Consider the following 20713-nt stretch of genomic DNA (forward strand, 5'->3'; position numbering starts at 1 on the left):
GGTTATTACTAATGTGTGTTCCTAGGAACTTAAAGGAGTCAGTGATGGTGATTGAATTGCCATTTATTTGTATGGGTGTTTTGGGAAATGGTTTACGTCTAAAGTCAACAATGAGTTCCTGGGTTTTGGCTGTGTTGAGCTGAAGGTCATTGTTCGAACACCAATTTACAGCTTGGTCCACCACCATGCGATACTGTGTTTCATTATGTAATCATACCATTTGAGGAAAAAAATATATGTGTGATATTATAAATACATTATGAATTAAATAATTGGCATTATATGTTGTCATTGTACTACTTGTATAAAGTGTTTCATAATAAATATTGTCCCAAAGCAAGTTTTGCTGTCCATACTGGTGAACCATGAACCTCAGTTTGAAAACCCCTGATTTAGAGCAGACAAGAAATGGAAGTATTACATATAATGGAGGTTGTTATATATTAAAGTCGTTAAGTATAGAGGTATATTTGAATAGACCTCCCAGAGGGACTCGCTGTTAAGACCAACACATGGACATAAGTTGTACTGCAGTTGCTGTTATGTAGAATTAAATATATATTCGTGTGTTCCTGTAATATAATGTGCACTAATGAGAACTTTACAAAGGGTAATTGTGTGGCCAGTAAAGAAAATGTCCATCAAAATAAAGCAGTGGCCAGAACATTTACTTCAACATACAAGTATTACATCATTGTGCTGTCTGAAAGCTCTCAAGAGATGAATCAGTAGATATATTTGGATTCAATGACGCAGATGTCCAATGATCTTTGTGACATGAGAGAATAAGGATGGGCATTTAAAACAGAGCATTTATTTCATTCAGAGCAGCTCACAGACATTCAGACACTGTCATTGTTTGCTCTGGCCATAAACTTCAAGATAATTTAGTCTGTGATTCAAATATTATGCTGAAAGTTTACATAAAGGTATATATTCAACATTTGAAAATAGATGTTAAAAGTGTGAGATGACAATTTAGTAAAGTCCATATTTTGGTTATTTCTTTATAGTAATTTCTATTTTCAGCCTGTGCAAAACAACAAACGCAAAGCTGCCATGAGTTTATCCCAGAATATCTCGATTGTTCATCCTGAATACTTTTTCATCACTGGGCTTACAGGTACACCATACAAAACATATTACTATATATTCTTATTTATCATATATTTTATTACTATAATTGGGAACTTGATAGTTCTTCTCATTATAGCTCTTGAACGGAGCCTGCACAGTCCAATGTACATTGGTGTGTTTAACTTGGCCTTGGCTGATATTGGTGAAACTAATGCACTGATTCCTAACATGATGAAGATTTTTTTATTGGACTCACAGTACATCTCATACAATGCTTGTTTAGCAAACATGTTTTTTGTGAATGTCTTTATTACTGTGCAAACTTGCACTCTTGTTGTTCTGGCATTTGATCGTTTCATTGCAATTTGTTTTCCACTAAGATATCATGCCATATTGAATAATAAGTTAATGTCTATAGTGTTTTCAGTAATATGGGCATTTAACACCTGTATGGTAACACTGTCGACATCTTTGATGACCAGGCTTTCATTCTGTAAATCCAACGTGGTAGAGAGTTGGTATTGTGACTATGGAACATTGGTGAGGCTGCCATGCAATGACAATAGCATCAATAAGTTATTAGCAATCCTCATTGAAACTTTATTTATTGTAGCACCACCTTTAATTATTGTCTTGTCATATGTGGGCATTTTTCTTGCTTTATGTAAAATTACAACTTGGGAAGGACGTTTAAAAGCACTGAAGACCTGTGTTTCTCACCTTTTGGTAGTTGGATCATTCTTTCTTCCCATATTATGCATTTTGATTGCTTCACCTACTACTAATGCCAGGATCATCAGCGGATCTCTTTCATTTGCTCTTCCACCAATGCTCAATCCTATCATTTATGTTTTCAACACAGCTAAAATCAAAGACTTAATCCGAAAAATACTTAACAACAGATCTGCACCTATTAGAGGGAACGTTTCAAAATGAATGTAATGATTGTCTATGTGTTCTTCAATCATTGTGAATTAAATTACCTGTATATTACCTGCATAAATATGTTTAGACATTATGTGGAAAATAAAAGTGTACAAGCAGAAAATAAATTCAGTCTGCTAGACTCTTAACATGTATATTGGACACATTAGACGTGTGTTGGTTAACAGCAGTGAAACTTTATTTATTTATGAATGAATCCATCTGATTTCAAGTGTGTATACTGCACTGTGTTGGTTTTTAGTTACTGACCCCGAAAGCAAATTGAAAAGCAAATATTTTAGCAAGAAATTTTAATTATTTTATTGTTAATATAGTATTTCTGTCAGGAATAACTGGAATACCAAAGAGGATGTTTGATAAAGATGATGTTTTAATAAACAGTTATTGAATGCAATTAACAACAGCAAAAACACTGCAGAGATGATGGTAGTAAAAACAGAAGAGTCATATGTGGACAGCAGTGTTTCAATATTCTGTATATAATCCTAAAAGAAACAGGCTCAAATGCACAAACTGTTGCCGGGAGAAGGCCACTAAAGGAATAATGCAGTGTCTACACAGAAAACAATAATTTACAAACAATGCATCCAGGGTGCTGGGGCAAGAAGGAACAAAAGCAAATCCAACTGGACAAGAAAACATGAGTGAGTAGCAGAAGAATGTTGTTTTGATGTTTTGACAAGCACAGGATATAAATAGGCAAAGTAACAAGCAAAACATTGCTCATTGGTTGATTGCTCATCAGTGCTTATGTAATGCACAGCAGCTCCACACCCGTGACACAAAACAAACCTGAAACATTCCAGACACCTGAGAATTTTAATGTCAGCCACCAAGTAAGGGATAATGTACATCCAAGCTGGTTGTTCTCTCAAAATAACCCCCGACAGGGTGATGAGGACTTAATCAGCTTGAAGGGGGTTATTTTGATAGAACAACCGGCTGGATCTACATTATCCCGCTTATTATACGGCTAATTGCCACGTAAGTAAATAATTAGACCCGAAATATTGATCGGAGTTGAAATATTTTATTAGGTCTTTAAACACAAAGCTTCCGAGAGAGAGCAGTTGCAGCGAGACAGTTCAAACTAGACAGACATTAAAGAGATACGATATAAAGTCATACCTCTTTGAAGGGTTGGTCAAAATCCCTTGTCTCTTCAGTTGTATATATATATATATATATATATATATATATATATCCTTTTGAATGCTTACATTACTTTTATACAAATCAATAATCAAATATATGCATTCCAGTGCTTCACCTGTTGTATTAAATGTATTCTTTCATGCCTATTTTCGCTAGAGAGCAAACGCCAGTTATCTGCCTTTCTTCCTGAGGAGTAAATGTTTTATCGCTATGTTTTGGGTAACTGGATTGATAAAATGGAGCTCAAGCTCTCTTGAGCCTTGATGTGATGTTATTTGGTGGTGTTCTGTGTGGGTGTGCGTTTGACTTTCTACGTAGGTCCTGACCATTTGGGACAACAACACACAGACGCATAGGCGCCCTTGTCTAACCTGCGAGGTCACCACAGACCTAAATCTAAGGATCGGCGACAACTATCTTGACTAATGGCGATAGGCACCTATATCTGCTCACATGTGTAAAATTGTTTAGGTTTTTATGTTCTCTTAGCCAATCAGATGTATGATGATGCTATGCTTGCCCTTGCAAAATGGTATAATTGGTGTATGATTTTGTGTAAGGTAGAGTTGGCTTGCGACCTCCTCGTGAGACTTTGACCCTACCGATGAAACTGCAAACTATTCTTAATTTAAAAAAATTCTTTTTGATTGAACTTCTCGACTCCTGGTCTTCTTTCATCATATCTGGTCTTGGGTCTTTTAACTGTTACCCCCTAACAACTTATTACACAGCATTTCACTACATAAATAATTATGAAGATAAGAGATTTTGATTTCCGATTAAATTGTTTTAAAATTGTACCTTTGTATCTTATAATCCAAAAGTGTACAAAACAATAGTCACAATATGGCAGCAGCTGTTTGGCAGAGAGCGAGTTTTTTTTGAATGGCAGAGAGCGAGTCCACGATAATGGATGGCATAATTAAATAACTGTACACAAAATGTTGATTTGACTGAGTCAAATACTTGATTAGCTCACAAAACGCAAAACTTCCACAAAGAAAAAACGTTCCTATCGCTGTTGACTTCAGTAACCCGGATGAGCCTGTTTTATCTGTTTTGAGCGGTTATCTGTATTGAACCTTTATATTGAATCGAACAAATTAAAGAAAATTATTCTGTCTTTATAATTGTCATTTATAATGCTATTTTAATAATTGTTATATTTCTGACAAATCCAGGAAGCAGGAAAAAACAGAACAAATATCCAATAACACACATGGTGTTACGATGCAGGGTTGAATCCACGGAAGCAGAATCCCCATGCAGCGGTAATTTATTTAAACAAACTCAAAAATAGGCAGACTAGGACAAAGGAACAGGACTGGAGAACATCCGACATCCAACATCAAAATCAAGTAAACTCACAAAGACGGTCTTCTTTCTTTTTATTGGCGGGTGGCAACTGGCATTTAAGGTGCATATCCGCCACCTACTGTGCTGGAGTGTGGGCCAGAAATACATGTATAAGCATCTTATCAAATAAATAAATAAATAAATAAATAAAAATACAACCTCTACTTTACCTTCTTTCTACCCTTATAATAACTTCACTGATCAATCAAATCCTTTTCATTAAACCAGTTTCTCTTAAAAAGTTAAACAAATCTCCCATTATCTTCTCTCCAATTTTAAAAAGATTTTTAAGGTTCAACATATTTTCCCCAAATTTCAATAATTCCTCTTAACTTTTTTCTTTGATTTTCATATTTGACACATTCTCTAATCACATGTTCAGCTGATTCCTCTCCCCTTCCACAGTCACACAAACCTGTAGGGTGTTTTTTCAATAAATACATAGTTTTATTTAATCCAGTGTGTCCTAATCTCAACCTCGAAATAATGCTACTTTTACTTAGTGCCACTTTTGTAATTCTATCGAGTTTCAAAGATTGCTTAGCCAACATATCTGCTGTCTCATTTCCCTCAATCCCCCTATGAGCCAGAATCCACAAAAATCTGACCGCTGTTTAATATGCTATTAAAGGATAATTCCGGTATTTAACACCTTGGGCCCTATCTTGCACCCAGCGCAATTGACTTTGAACACCGACGCATGTATCATTCATATTTTGCACCCGCGCACAGCGGACTTTTCCCTCCACAGACGCACGTCGGTAAATTAGGGAATGAACTTGCGCTCGCGGGGGCGGTTCAGCGCAAAGAGGAGGCGTGTTCCGGCGCAAAACTGCCCTGGTGCTATTTTCTAGTTTTAGAAAGCAATTGCGCCACTGACCAGGAAAAAAACAGTCTAAAGACAGTGGCGCGTTGCGCGTTAGTGATATGGTATTTTAAGGGCGCGTGCTTGGCCATAATGTAGTGTGTTAACGCGCATCTGTCACGGTTCATGAATTCACTGGTTTCTTCGTGTCTCGTGTATTTGTTGTTTTGTGTGTGTGGATGTGTGTGAGTGGGCGTGGCTGCTCGTTTAGTTGATCAGCTCTCCACCTGATCTCGTTCCCCTCATCAGCTACCATTAATCATCTCTGCTATATAAACTCATCGCACTCTCCTTTCCCTGTCAGATCGTTGGTTTTGGTGTCCTCAGTGTTTTGTCGTCGTCAGCTCTTCCAGTTCCTGTTCCAGTTCCTGATCGTGTCCTGTTCGGTGTTTTCGTGGTGTTCGTCGTGTTGGATGTTCACTTCACTGGATTCACCGTCACCTGTCTTCACCTCCACGCTGACCATCAAGTCCCTGCGCCACCAGCCCACCCGTGTGTTTTTGCTGTGTCTTCTGACCACCAATAAAGAGTTTTACTTGCATATTGCTTCCGCCCCTGAATTATGACAGAACGATCTGACCAGACGATGGGAGCAGCAAGTGGATCCTCTTCGCTTGATGACTTCATCAGAGTAACCATTTCTCGGATAGAGGCTCAAGAGAGGACATCTATGGAGTCGGGTCGGGCCATTCAAGCTCTCGTGGCGCAGGTGTCCGAGCTCACCCAGCAGCTTCAACATCTACAAGCTCCCACTGCGCCACCACCCACACCGGCCGCTCCCCCAGTTCCACCACCAAGCGCCTCCCAGTCAGAACCCCGTCTACCGGTCCCTGAACCCTACAGTGGTGAGCCGAATTTTTGCAGAGCTTTTCTAACACGCTGTACTATGCATTTCTCTCTGCAACCCAGAACCTTTGCCACAGAACAAAGCAAAGTGGCATTCGTACTCACACTGCTGACTGGGAGGGCTCAAGATCCGTGTTGTGCCTCGTTCCAGACACTCGCCGCCGAGATGAAGATGGTGTTTGACCGCGCGGTCGCGGGAAGAGAAGCAGCACGAACCCTGGCGGATCTCAAGCAAGGAAGCAGATCCGTATCAGATTATGCCATTGAGTTCCGGACCTTGGCGGCTGAGTGTCAATGGAACGAGGAAGCGCAGTGGGACATGTTCCTGCATGGGCTGGCTGACTGCATCCTGAGAGAAATCTACGCGTTGGATTTACCCGCTACACTCAACGGACTCATCGACCTGGCACTTCGCGTGGATTCTCGTCTCTCTCGTGTGGAACGGATGAAGTTACCGGTTCGGCCTTCAACCACCGTGGAGACCACGCAAGCCAGCGGCGGGGACGCGGTCAGCCCCGTCTACGATCACGAGCCCATGCAGGTCGGGCGAGCTCGGCTTTCCCGGGAGGAGAAGGAAAGGCGGAGATCCCAGGGCCTTTGCCTGTACTGTGGGACTGCTGGTCACTTCGCTTACAACTGCCCGGTAAAAGGGCAAGCCCGGCAGTAAATCTGAGGCTACTGTCGGGTGGGATCTCCGCTGAGAAGACCTCATCAACATCAACTCTCCTTCCGGTAAGACTTAGATGGTCAGCCAACACTCACGACTGTCTTGCACTTTTGGATTCCGGGGCAGAAGGTAACTTCATGGACTACACATTCGCTCACAAGATTCACGTTCCCCTGTTACCACTCACCCATTCCATTGCTGTGCACGCCCTCAATGGTCAAGCCCTTCCCACCATCGCATTCACCACTGGACCCATTACACTCACTGTATCCGGCAATCACACAGAGACTACCTCGTTTTACATCCTGGACTCCCCCCTGGCACCTGTCGTTCTCGGTCACCCCTGGCTAATCAAGCATAACCCCAAGATTGACTGGCAGCAGAGATCAGTGTTGGAGTGGAGCAGTTTTTGTCATGAGTCCTGTCTTGCGTCTGCCTGTCCGTCTGTTATTGTTTCTGCTTTTCAGGAGGAGGCAGTGGATTTATCAAACGTGCCCACGGAGTATCTGGACCTGAAGGAAGTGTTCAGTAAGTCTCGGGCTGCTTCTCTCCCTCCGCATCGTCCCTATGACTGTGCAATAGATCTACTGCCAGGTACGTCTCCGCCTAAAGGCAAGCTTTACTCTCTATCTATTCCCGAGAGGGAGGCCATGGAGAAATATATTTCTGATTCTCTGGCATCCAAATTCATCCGACCTTCCTCTTCTCCTGCGGGGGCGGGGTTCTTTTTTGTGGGGAAGAAGGACGGTTCTCTGCGACCTTGCATTGATTACCGAGGGCTGAATAACATCACGGTAAAGAATACTTATCCTTTGCCGTTGATGTCTTCAGCCTTCGAGAGGTTGCAGGGAGCGTCGGTCTTCACAAAACTGGACTTACGTAACGCTTATCATTTGGTCCGCATCAGGAAGGGGGATGAATGGAAGACTGCGTTTAACACCCCCAGGGGGCACTTTGAATATTTGGTTATGCCTTTCGGGCTGTCCAATAGTCCAGCAGTCTTCCAGGCACTCGTCAATGACGTGCTGAGAGACATGGTCGATCAGTTCATTTATGTCTACCTGGATGACATATTGATTTTTTCTTCGTCTCTCCAGGAACATGTTCAGCACGTCAGACGAGTGCTTCAGAGGTTGTTAGAGAATGGTCTTTTTGTCAAGGCGGAGAAATGCGCTTTTCATGCACAGTCTGTTCCTTTCTTAGGGTACATTGTGTCGTCTGAGGGGATGCGCATGGATCCTGAGAAGGTTAAGGCTGTGGTGGATTGGCCAAGTCCAGATTCCCGTAAGGCCCTACAGAGGTTTCTGGGGTTCGCCAATTTTTACCGGCGGTTCATTCGCAATTTCAGCCAACTAGCCTCACCTCTGACCGCCTTGACCTCCCCCAGAACTACGTTCAGGTGGTCAGACGCAGCCGAGGCTGCGTTTGCCAAACTGAAAGGCCGCTTTGTTTCAGCCCCCATCCTAGTTACCCCTGATCCATTACGTCAGTTCATGGTGGAGGTCGACGCGTCAGAGGTGGGGGTAGGTGCAGTGTTATCCCAACGTTCTCCTACAGACGACAGAATGCATCCGTGCGCGTTTTTGTCTCATCGTTTGTCCCCTGCCGAACGTAATTATGATATTGGTAACAGAGAGTTGTTGGCAGTCAAGTTAGCGTTGGAAGAGTGGCGTCACTGGTTAGAAGGGTCGGGGGTACCTTTTATCGTATGGACCGATCATAAGAATCTGGAATACATTAGAACCGCTAAAAGATTGAACTCTAGGCAGGCTCGGTGGGCACTTTTTTTCGGACGTTTTGACTTTACTCTCTCGTACCGCCCGGGCTCCAAAAACATCAAGCCCGATTCTTTGTCACGTATTTTTGACCATTCCGATCGCCCGTCTACTCCCGAGTGCATTTTTCCGGAGTCCCTAATTGTCTCCACACTCTCATGGGAGGTCGAATCGAAGGTCAGAACGGCCTTAGAAGGGGTAACGCCTCCGCCCGGTTGTCCACCGAACCGGTTATTTGTGCCAGAGCAATTACGGTCCAACGTCATTCAGTGGGGTCATTGTTCCAATGTGGCTTGTCATCCAGGAGTCAGTCGTACCACGTCTTTAGTTAAGCAACGATTTTGGTGGCCACGTATGGCTCGTGACGTTCACAGTTTTGTTTTGGCTTGCTCAGTTTGTGCCACTGGTAAGACTTCCAATCGACCCCCAGATGGGCTCCTTCAACCGCTGCCGATCCCTTCGAGACCCTGGTCCCACATCGCTCTAGATTTTATCACCGCCCTCCCACCCTCTCAGGGTAACACGGTAGTTTTGACCGTGGTGGACCGATTCTCGAAGGCGGTCCATTTCATTCCCTTGCCCAAATTACCCTCAGCCAAGGAGACAGCGGTAACAGTCGTTGACCACGTCTTTCGGCTACATGGCCTCCCGACAGACGTGGTCTCCGACAGAGGACCCCAATTTGTGTCCAAATTTTGGCAAGAATTTTGTAGATTACTGGGTGCGACTGTTAGTCTGTCCTCAGGGTTTCATCCCCAGAGCAATGGCCAAACTGAGAGAGCCAACCAGGATTTGGAGAGAACGTTGCGATGTTTGGTCTCCAAGAATCCTTCCTCATGGAGCCAACGACTGTCAATGGTGGAGTACGCCCACAATTCGTTACCAGTATCATCTACGGGCCTATCGCCGTTTAAGTGTAGTCTAGGTTACCAGCCACCAATTTTTCCTAGTCTGGAATCCGAAGTCGCGGTCCCCTCCGCTCACGCCTTTGTCCAGAGGTGTCGCCACACTTGGACTAGAGCCCGCGAGACTCTACTCCAAGCGGGAGCGCGCACCAAGGCTAAAGCCGATCGCCACCGGTCTAAGCCTCCCGTATACGTCGTTGGTCAAAAAGTGTGGCTTTCTACTAAGAACATTCCTCTCCGCTCCGTCTCTAATAAGCTAGCTCCCAAATTTATTGGCCCATTCACTGTCACTAAAATTATTAGCCCGGTGGCAGTCCGCCTCAAACTCCCTCCAGTGTACAGGAGGATTCATTCCGTCTTCCATGTTTCCAAAATCAAGCCCGTGTTTCGTTCTCAGTTTAATCCGCCCGTCCCGGTTCCCCCCCCGCCGCGTCTCGTAGAAGGGGAACCTACGTATTCGGTTAATCGCATTCTGGACTCAAGGCGGAGGGGACGCGGATTCCAGTACTTGGTGGACTGGGAGGGTTACGGTCCGGAGGAGAGGAGTTGGGTTCCTGCCAGAGACATCCTGGATCACTCTCTTATCGATGATTACAATCGACAGGTAAGGGAGTCTGGGGACGCCAGGAGGCGTCCCTAGGAGAGGGGGTACTGTCACGGTTCATGAATTCACTGGTTTCTTCGTGTCTCGTGTATTTGTTTTGTGTGTGTGGATGTGTGTGAGTGGGCGTGGCTGCTCGTTTAGTTGATCAGCTCTCCACCTGATCTCGTTCCCCTCATCAGCTACCATTAATCATCTCTGCTATATAAACTCATCGCACTCTCCTTTCCCTGTCAGATCGTTGGTTTTGGTGTCCTCAGTGTTTTGTCGTCGTCAGCTCTTCCAGTTCCTGTTCCAGTTCCTGATCGTGTCCTGTTCGGTGTTTTCGTGGTGTTCGTCGTGTTGGATGTTCACTTCACTGGATTCACCGTCACCTGTCTTCACCTCCACGCTGACCATCAAGTCCCTGCGCCACCAGCCCACCCGTGTGTTTTTGCTGTGTCTTCTGACCACCAATAAAGAGTTTTACTTGCATATTGCTTCCGCCCCTGAATTATGACAGCATCCACTTTGATTCTCTAATAATTATAAACAGACGCAGCAGTTTTCATTTTTGCAAATCATACATTATTATAAGGAAAAATATTAACACACGAGGGAAATCATTGTTGTGTCCGTGAAGATGTGAAAAAGATCTATCTAGATAAAAAATAAAATAATCTAGATTAGGCTACACATTTACCCAAATTATATGCCTGTTTAACCGTAGCTGATTTGGGTGGGTTTCTCCCATCATCCCCAATGTCACTTCTCTGTGTTTTACGGCCCTGACGAGAACGTCGGTCTCCTCATGTGAACTGCTCCTGGCGTGCGCTGGCAAACCCGCCGTTATAATAGCAATCCGCCGTGGAACAAGCGCGCCGGCTCTTAAAGGGAATGTGAGAGGACGCTCTGATTGGTTTATTTCACGTTACGCCCAAACCACACCTATGAATAATGAAGCTACTTCAGACCAACTCCTTTTAGATTTGCGCCAGGCGCAAGAGTCATTTATCCCGCCGGGAAAATAGCAACAGCGCCGGGATCCGCCCACAAAGTTACTTGCGCTTTGACACTTGCGTTTCAGATCGTTAAAATAGGGCCCCTTGAGTCTATATTGTAGTTTGTTTTGGATGAACAAGACGAGTGGTGGACAACATTTTTTTGACAATGGTTCCTCTCTCGAGTTTTTGACTATAATAGAATTGGCCATGGACCCATTTAACATTGGAGTCAATGGGCATGTCCGAAAATGTCATTAAAACAGCCAATAATGTTCGTTTACAAAACTGTTAAACTCACCGAGTGGTTAGTGGTGTTTGTTGATGATTCAACAATATTTGATCAATATATGATCAATATTTGAATCTGAAGCGTTAGCACACTCCCGACCACTTGATGGCGATAACCGATGTTTATGTCTCGCGGGATCGAAATCGAGCGGGTCCTCCATAATCCACTTTTCATAATCCATGTTACAAGTAACAATTAATGAAGGTTTTGTTTGTTTATTTCGCTTACTCTGCCGGAGCACAGTTGCTCTGCTCGCTAGCCTTATGAGAAACGGGAGCGAGCAAAAAGACTACATCGACCAAATGTAAACAGCCCACTTTCCGTTTCCGGTAGCGCATTTATATTAACGAGCACTCAGTCCTTCAACAGAATTCAATGGGATTTTACAAAATGACGAATAAAACACGACAGAAACTGTATTTTGCAACACTTTTTGTTTCTGGAACATCAATAACATCACTAATCAGTCGCTGAGTTGCACAGTTTTGAAAACTAATGTTAAAGGTTGTTTTAATGACATTTTCGGACATGCCCATTGACTCCAATGTTAAATGGGTCCATGGCCAATTATTTTATAGTCAAAAACTCGAGAGAGGAACCATTGTCAAAAAAAATGTGTCCACCACTCTTGTTCATCCAAAACAAACTACAATATAGACTCAAGGTGTTAAATACCGGAATTATCCTTTAATATGTTGCAGTCTATATACAATCTCATATATTTCGTACACAATATCAAGTCTACTATTAGATGAGAACGACTGAAGGGACATTAGTGATGATAAACTATCAGAGCAAATTAAAACCTTGGTCATTTTGTTTTCCTCTAACCACTGTAATACCATTAAAATAGCTAACATTTCCACAGTAAATACGGTCAATGATCTGAGGTTCTTTCCTTAACATTTATCTTTAATTCTGGAATAGTGAATGCAAAACCCATAAACCCACTCTTAGGATCTTTTGAGCCATCCTCTTGAGTAAAAACCATCATCTTTGTCTTTTCCACTGAGAATTTAAAACCCCATGAATAAGACCATATATCAATTAAACCTACTGCTTCTTGAATCTTCTTTTGAACTAACATTAAGCTCTTACCATTTTTCCAAAGGGCCACCATTTTTCCCAAAGTAGCATCCTCTGTACTTTCTTTTCTTATTAGCGCCTCTGGGTATGCATCTCTAGTCACTTCTCTTCCTCTTTTTCCAGCCTCTTACAGATTATTAGAACTATGAATTTCAACCAAGGCCTTAGCTACTATGATATCAGCTTTTTCCCTATTTGTTACAGCTATGATTTCACCTGATTTTAAAACTGGAAACTGCCAGTCTTTTCTAATTCCCCTCAGTTTCCTTAATCCCCACACATTTCCTAATGGAGTCGTTCTACCTATTTTATTACAATATTCTCTCCAACTTTCTCTTTTTGCCTTCTTTACTACTTTCCTAACTTGAGCTTGGGCCTTTTTGTATTCTATTAATCTTTGAAAGTTACGATTATTCTTCAACATTTTAAATGCTTTATTTCTTAATATAATGCTTTTCCCACACTCTTCCGTCCACCATGGAACTGGTTTCCTATTCATTTTTCCTTTACTTTTTGGAATACATAAGTTAGCCACTCTAATCACTACTTCTTTAAATTGTCCATCAATTTCATCTATATCCTGACTTAAAATCAATTTCACTACTCGCCTCCTCACATAAATATTAAAATTTAACCCACATAGCCTTTAATATCCATTTATCATCTCTTCCTTCTTCCCTCTCATCCTTTCTCCCACATACCTTACATAAAACAAGACAATGATCACTACCCATAGTAGAGTCCTCCCATAACTCCCACTCACAAATACCTGCCACCTCTTTTGACACTAGTGTTAAATCCAGCACTGAACTTTTACCTGTGTGAACATCTATTCTTGTGCTCATCCAACAACTGTTCTATTATTAGACCATTTAAATCAGTTTTCCCCCCTCCCCATAATGAACTATGGGCATTAAAATCTCCACATATAATAATGTGGTCACTTGCTAGTTCAACAATCTGATTTAATTTATCACCATCTAATCTTCTACATGGATCATATAATTTACCACAGAAAACTTCTCTTTCTTAGTCCATATTTTAACAATAATATACTCTTCCTCCCTTCCTTTTGATATAACTTGATATGGAATATTCTTCTTGATAAATGTAGCACACCCACCTCCTACACCATCATTCCTATCATTCCTTACACTAACATAATTATATATACCAAAATCTAATTTCCGTGATAACCATGTTTCTTGTATACAGATTACATCAGGTGTAATTGGTAACGAACTGATAAAATACTTAAATTCCTGCCCATTTGCCACCAAGCTTCTTGCATTCCATTGAAGAATAAGAACCATAATATCAGCCAACAGATGAAGCTTCCTGGCTGGCCTGAGCACTTAACTCATTCCTCACCTCTTCCCAGGACAAATCATTCAGGCTAAGATGGTTCACTGCTGCCTTTACTATTATTTGTATCTTTTCCGTTTTTGACTTTGCCTCAGTTGTAGCATTGATGACCCCTGCTATAAAGATGACTAGTTTCCTTAAATCAACTAGAACTTTACCCCCTTTTATCTGTTCATGTTGATCATTATCAGGGGCGGAGGCAGATGATTTAAACTTTCGGGGCTTAGCCCAAACCTAGGGGGGTCCTGGGGCATACTCCCCCGGGGAGATTTTTTTACCGTTTACGTCAGCTAAATGCACTATTTTTTCAGGCTGTTTGAGATAATAGAATGGCTAAAAATCTATACACTATCTGGGAAAATGATGATAGTTAGGCCTACTCAGTAAAAAAAAAAAAAAAAAACTGGACGCGCGAATGAGTTGAATAAACGTCATTCGCGCTGCAGGACCTCCAGACGTGCGTAAACGCGTCTTCACATTGACTTAAAGATTGAAATCACTCGCGCCAGACACTCTATTCACGTTCGGTGTGAACGGGTGTGAACGCAGCATACAGTTGTCCGCGGTTCGTCCGATGCTGCTTCTGAATCTCTCTCTGGCCGGTGAGGTTTACTGTTAGTGTTCCATATAAAAAAACTTTGTTATGTCCATAATATTAACTTCAGCCGGTAAGCCAGTAAGCTCGCTACTACGCTGGTGAAAACATACAATAGCCCGCCAGCCCCTGATGACAACGACGAAGAAGAAGATTTATATTCTTCGTTAATTTTTATTGGCAGTTGGCAAACAAGCTAAGTGATGCGCAATGCATTACCGTCCGCCACCACGCACGGTAATAGAGCTTTTGTTTCATTTTTTGACGCTCCAGTCAGAAAGACTGAGAAGGTATGGAACAAAGTTGAAGTTATTTTAAAAAACCTAAAAGATTCGGGGCTTTTGACAAAACATTCGGGGCTTAAGCCCAATTAGCCACCCCCCCCCCCCCCCCCCCCCCCCGCTCCGCCCCTGATCATTATTCAGATTCTCACTTACCTCATTTACTACTCCTTCCTCCCTGTGATTCACCAGTCTAACAGCCTCTGCATATGATATTTTATTTTCCACTCTGATCTGCTGAATCTCAACCTGCCTTTTCATTACTTCACATCCCCTGTATGCCACACTATGATTCCCTCCACAGTTACAGCATTTCGTTTGCACATCCCTTCTACATTTCTCATAATCATGATCCTCACCACATCTAGCACACCTTCTCTTCCCTTTGCAATTCATGGCTGTGTGACCAAACCTCTGACATTTAAAACACCTCAAAGGTTTAGGGACGTATTCTCTCACATTATACATCATATACCCAAGAGATACTTTGCATTTCCTCCTCAAATTCCAACAACACACTTTCACTTACTTGTCTCACCCCATTCTAAAAGCTGGTCAATCTTCGGACATCTTTCACTTTCCCTCCTTTTAAGTTTTTTTTTTATTTCATCCACATTTACATCAACAGGAATCCCCCAAATCACCCCCCTATTCAACATGTTTCTCTTCTCCACTCTACTAACATTACTTACTTAAACCTTCCTATCTCCTTCATTCTACAGGCCCTTTCTCTTTGATCTTCATTTTTGCATATTATTAGAATGTTTCCATCCCTCAAAACTTGATATCTCCCACTTGTTTTTTTAGAATCGTAGTCAACTTCACTGGATTCATACCAAGCACTCCATTTTCTTCCCCAAATCTAAGTATTACTTTGTACTCATAATCTATCTTCAAATTATCATCCTTTCCATCAGCTTTAGGCACCATCCCTTTAAATTTATTTGACCCCTCTTTTCCACTCTCACCACCACCGTTTCTCTCTTATTCTATCTTTCTCCTGGCTAAACTTCATATGATCTTCATTCTCAGTGTCATCCGAGTTAGCCCATTCTGGCTCATTTCCAGCACAGCTTTGCCTACCCGACATCGTTGTCACCCCTTTGCTACGTTTCCCCATTTCTTCCAATAAAGTTCCTTGTCTTCTCTTCATTAGGTGACAGCAACTCAAATAACTTTTATCATCGCTTCTTCAACTTTTCCTCCCACGTAAACTTTCCGAAAAACTAAAACCCACACTGCACTCGGCTGATGACACCATTTCAGAAGCACCCGCACCCGCACCCGCACCCGCACCCGCACCCGCACCCGCACCCGCACCCGCACCCGCACCCGCACCCGCACCCGCACCCGCACCCGCAACAAACAAAACCCCAACAAAACCCCACAAAGACTGAACTAAACACAGGGCTTAAATACACAGGCAAACATGCTTAACAAGATAACAAGGGGGCGGGGATAATTAGAAACACCTGAGGAGACTAATAAACAAGAAAAACTACAAAGGACTACAAAACATGGCACAGAACAGGAAATAACAAAAGTCCACACAAGACAAAGGGAACACAAGACAGGAATCATTACACATGGCGAACAAAAGTGCTATACGTAAGCTGCTTGTATATACATATAATTTATATAGACAATAAAAAAAAAACTAGAATAAATGTTCCGATTTTAATTTAGAAAAAAAACAGAAAAATCACGAACGAAAGAAACTAACACTGTAAAGTTGAAAAAGGAAGTGTAATACAACTATACTTTATACATTACATTCACTGTGCAACTGTCAAAACCAAAATTACACATTACTTAACAATTAGTTAATAGTCATGTGCCTCAACAAGTAAAGTCATAACATAATGATACATTTGCAAATCATTAGCTAATGATTAATTAAAGCAGACAATTCAAAGTTGAAGTACATGGCTTCAACCTATTGTGGTAATTAACACAGTCATTTACACTATTAGTTAATAAAATATGTTATTAAGGAATTAACACATTATGACACATTTAATTAATAACAATTAATATATTACTTAATCTATTAATCATTTCAAATCTTTATTAGTTGCTGATGCAGTAATACTTAATTAATAGTTTAGTTCTTCATGAGTCATACATTAACACATGATTATCTGTGCATTAGTTAAGCATGAATAAATGCATATTAGTGCACCCGTATTGTAAAGTGTTACCAGCTCATTCTCTAAACAACTTTCAGACAAAAGCTATGTGGTCAACACAACAAATCTCAGCTCTACTATCTTCATTACTTTGTCTCTAGTTTAATATTTGTCAAAAATAAAAACTTTTGAAATGTTCATTTATTGATTCAAAACACATTTCGGAGCTTTGTTGTGTTTGATTTGATTGGTTGTGTTGTGTTTTCCTGTCATTTTTATTAATAGGCTTTTAGACGATATAACATTGTAGCATAAATGACAAAACATAAATTTGCTACATTGCAGAAGAGCTTCTGTTGCGCTGCACACAAAACCCGAAGGTGCTGAAGGAGATTATCAGCCGATCGCACCAGAAAATGAAGATGATGAAGCTCGTCTTTAATCTGCTAAATTATTGTTTTGTGAATCATTCACGAAATTGAGATGATTGACAGTGATACCCATAGCCATAGCAAAAACAGATCCATACAGTGAACAAATCAGAAAAAGATTGATTTTGTTGACTTGGCTACCAATTTTTTAAACAAAGAAAGTTACGGACTGCGGCTTTAAAGTCATATTGTTACATTAACCAGAAACAAACGTAAACAAGTATAACGCACATTACACTGAATGTTTTGTTTGTTTTTGGTGCCACCCCAAGATTTTGCTATGGCCTCCTCTGGCCACCCTTATTAAAATTTCCTGGGGGCGCCACTGCTCCGAAGAGAAAGAGTACGCACGCGCGACCGGCGCTCTCTCTCTGCTCGTTCTTTCAGTTAAACATTCGCCCTGTCACAAGCGCAGCAGTTCATCTACATTACTCACCGATAAAATAAGACTTTGGCGGGACAAAAATTCGCTTTGGACGCCGTGCTATGGTGCTCGATAAAGGACAAAAGGGACAGTTGTGAGTTCACGGTCTGCATACTATGGCTGACCCTGAGCAGGAGCATCGATAAGAGGACTCGTTAACGAGGGCATACAATATCGATGGTTAATTAAACTTAGAACCGGTTCTCGAGTGGAAGCGGTTTTCAATTCCCATGCCTAGTTAAGTATTACATCATTGTGTTGTCTGAAAGCTCTCAAGGGATAAATCAGAAGATATATTTGGATGTAGATTGCCAGTGATCTGTGCAGCATGAGAGAATAAGGACAAAAATGTACAGCGGACTAACTTAATTCAAAGCAGCTCACAAGCATTCAGACAGTCATTATCATAGTTTTCTTTGGCTCTAAAACTTTATGTATACAAATCTATGATTCAAATATTATGCATTACATGAAAGTATATTTTTAAATGTAAAATTATAGTTGTAGTTAAAATATCCTATTATAAGTTTGAAATGACAATTTTAGTAAATTCTCTAGATTTTGCTAATGTCTAATGTCTTGTAATTTCTAGTTTCAGCTTGTGGAAAACACCAAACTCAAAGCTGCCATGAGCTCTTTAAATGCAAGTTTTTCACAGAATATCTCCATTGTTCATCCTGAATACTTTTTCATCATTGGACTTACAGGTATACCTTATAGTGGTTATTACTATATATTCATATGTATAACATATTTTATTACTGTAATTGGCAACTCTATAGTCCTTCTGATTTTAGTTCTTCATCGGAGCCTGCACAGTCCAAAGTACATTGGTGTGTTTAACTTGGCCTTGGCTGATATTGGTGAAACTAATGCACTGATTCCTAACATGATGAAGACTTTTCTGTTTGACTCACAGTACATCTCCTTCAATGCTTGTTTGGCAAACATGTTTTTTGTCTTCTTCTTCAGTACTTTGCAAAGTTTCACTCTTGTTGTTCTGGCATATGATCGCTTCATTGCAATTTGCTTGCCATTAAGATATCATGCACTTGTTAACAATACCAGTGTGGTTTTGGTTTTCTCAGTAATTTGGGCATTTAATTCTTCTGTGGTGGCCTTGATGGTGTCTTCGATCACCCGGCTTTCTTTCTGTGAATCTAATGTGATTCAGAGTTACTTTTGTGATCATGGACCAATGTATAGGCTGGCATGTAATGACAATAACATTAATAGGAGTATGGCATATCTCATCACAAATTTATACATTGTAGTACCATTGGTTATGATAGTCCTGTCATATCTGGGCATTTTTCTTGCTTTAAGCAAAATTACAACTTGGCAAGGGCGTTTAAAAGCGCTGAAGACCTGTGTTTCTCATCTGTTGTTAGTAGGGGTTTATTTTCTCCCCATATACTCCTCATACATTGCTGCATGGTTGGTTTCTCTCACACCCAATGCAAGGATTATCAGTACGTCTCTGGCATATGTTGTTCCACCAATGCTAAATCCCATAATTTATGTATTAAACACAGCTGAAATCAAAGACATAATCCGGAAAGTGGTTAAAAACAGATCTGAACCAATTAGAGAGAACATTTAAAAATGAATGAAATGCATGTTTGTTTATTTAAAATGTCTGTTTTTAATTGTTTTTTTTTTTAAAAACTGCGCGCTGAAGCCTCACAGAGGTGAACAATATCTTTCCAGAAACACATACTTTGAAAACACATGTACTTTTGAAAGAGTAAACGAGATAAGAAATATTTTATTTGTATTCCATTACGACTCAAGTTGTTTCAAATTCTGAAATAAATATTTGTATATATGTATATAAGTGTACAGTAATGCTATCTAATATACTTAATTATCAAATTATTTATTAATCCAGCTGATTTCAAGTGTACGTCTTGTGTTGCTGATCACACGACAAATCTAACAGGGAATAAAAGCAATTTGATTTTGTGAGCTACCGTTACTATGATGACATATTCATGTTATTTGAAATGCATAATTCACTGTCATCTATAAATGCATTTTGATATATTTTCTGCAAAATCAACTGATAAGACTAAATAAAATAATATTTCACAATGTATTCCTTTTTGAATTTGTATTACAGTGGTCCATTTCAACATGCTGATGAGGCTCTTTTTGATTTTCTCATTTGGCGTTTGTCTTTTTTTGTTTTGTTTTTCTGTACAGTAATAAAAAAAAGGAACAAGAACCCAGATAGACACAAATACACATGTGCATGTTTCAGTTTATTGTGTAGTTATTGTGTTTTAAAAGGCAATCAAAATTATATTAAGCCTATAGCTTTGATTACAAAAATGACAATGAAAATTTAACTGTTCAAGTCCAAGTCCATTATATTATTATTCATGTAATACTTGTTTAATTTGCTTTACTCATAGTTTACAAAGGTGTGGGCGTAGTTGTGTGCCCTGTGTCAATGTTTTTGCCTGCTGTGTGTATCTCTAGGCTTGTTCGACTTCATACAGGGCTGTACAGACAGATCGGCTGCTGACTTGAAGCAGTGCATGTCGGTTAGAAATTGTGTCCGACTTGAGACAGCACCAACGCCACATGACTGTGATGTATGCCATCAAAGTACCACAAGTGCGTTTCGAGAGTCAAGTCAAGTCACCTTTATTTATATAGCACTTTTTACAATACGGATTGTATCAAAGCAGCTTCAACAGTGATAACATGAAAATAATACAACAAAGTTTGTTTCTAGAAGAAAATTGCATCATCATTCACCTTAAGTAAGGCAGATCAATAATATTGTTGAATATAAATGTCTCCAACTAAGCAAGCCAAAATCCAAGGCAAACAGTGCCAAGGAACCAAAACTCCATCAGGTGACAAAATTGAGAAAAAAACCTTGGGAGAAACCAGGCTCAGTTAGGGGCTAGTTCTCCTCTGGCCAACG

General features: G+C 40.8%; 2 protein-coding genes across 2 annotated transcripts; both read left to right on the plus strand.

The window, feature by feature from the left end:
• Nucleotides 1-1027: 1027 nt before the first annotated feature.
• Nucleotides 1028-2013, plus strand: LOC306996603 (olfactory receptor 1N2-like; the record flags this gene model as incomplete). Its single annotated transcript, XM_079609309.1, has 1 exon — nt 1028-2013. Exon 1 carries the CDS (start codon nt 1060-1062, stop codon nt 2011-2013), a length of 954 nt encoding a protein of 317 aa, XP_079465435.1. The 5' UTR covers nt 1028-1059.
• Nucleotides 2014-18391: 16378 nt separating this feature from the next.
• LOC306996601 (olfactory receptor 1E16-like) lies at nt 18392-19378 on the plus strand (the record flags this gene model as incomplete). Its single annotated transcript, XM_079609307.1, has 1 exon — nt 18392-19378. The coding sequence occupies exon 1, from the start codon at nt 18404-18406 to the stop codon at nt 19376-19378; it is 975 nt and encodes a 324-aa protein (XP_079465433.1). The 5' UTR covers nt 18392-18403.
• Nucleotides 19379-20713: the final 1335 nt, after the last annotated feature.

Source organism: Phoxinus phoxinus (genome assembly GCF_949152265.1).
Source record: "Phoxinus phoxinus genome assembly, chromosome: 4".
NCBI lineage: Eukaryota > Metazoa > Chordata > Actinopteri > Cypriniformes > Leuciscidae > Phoxinus > Phoxinus phoxinus.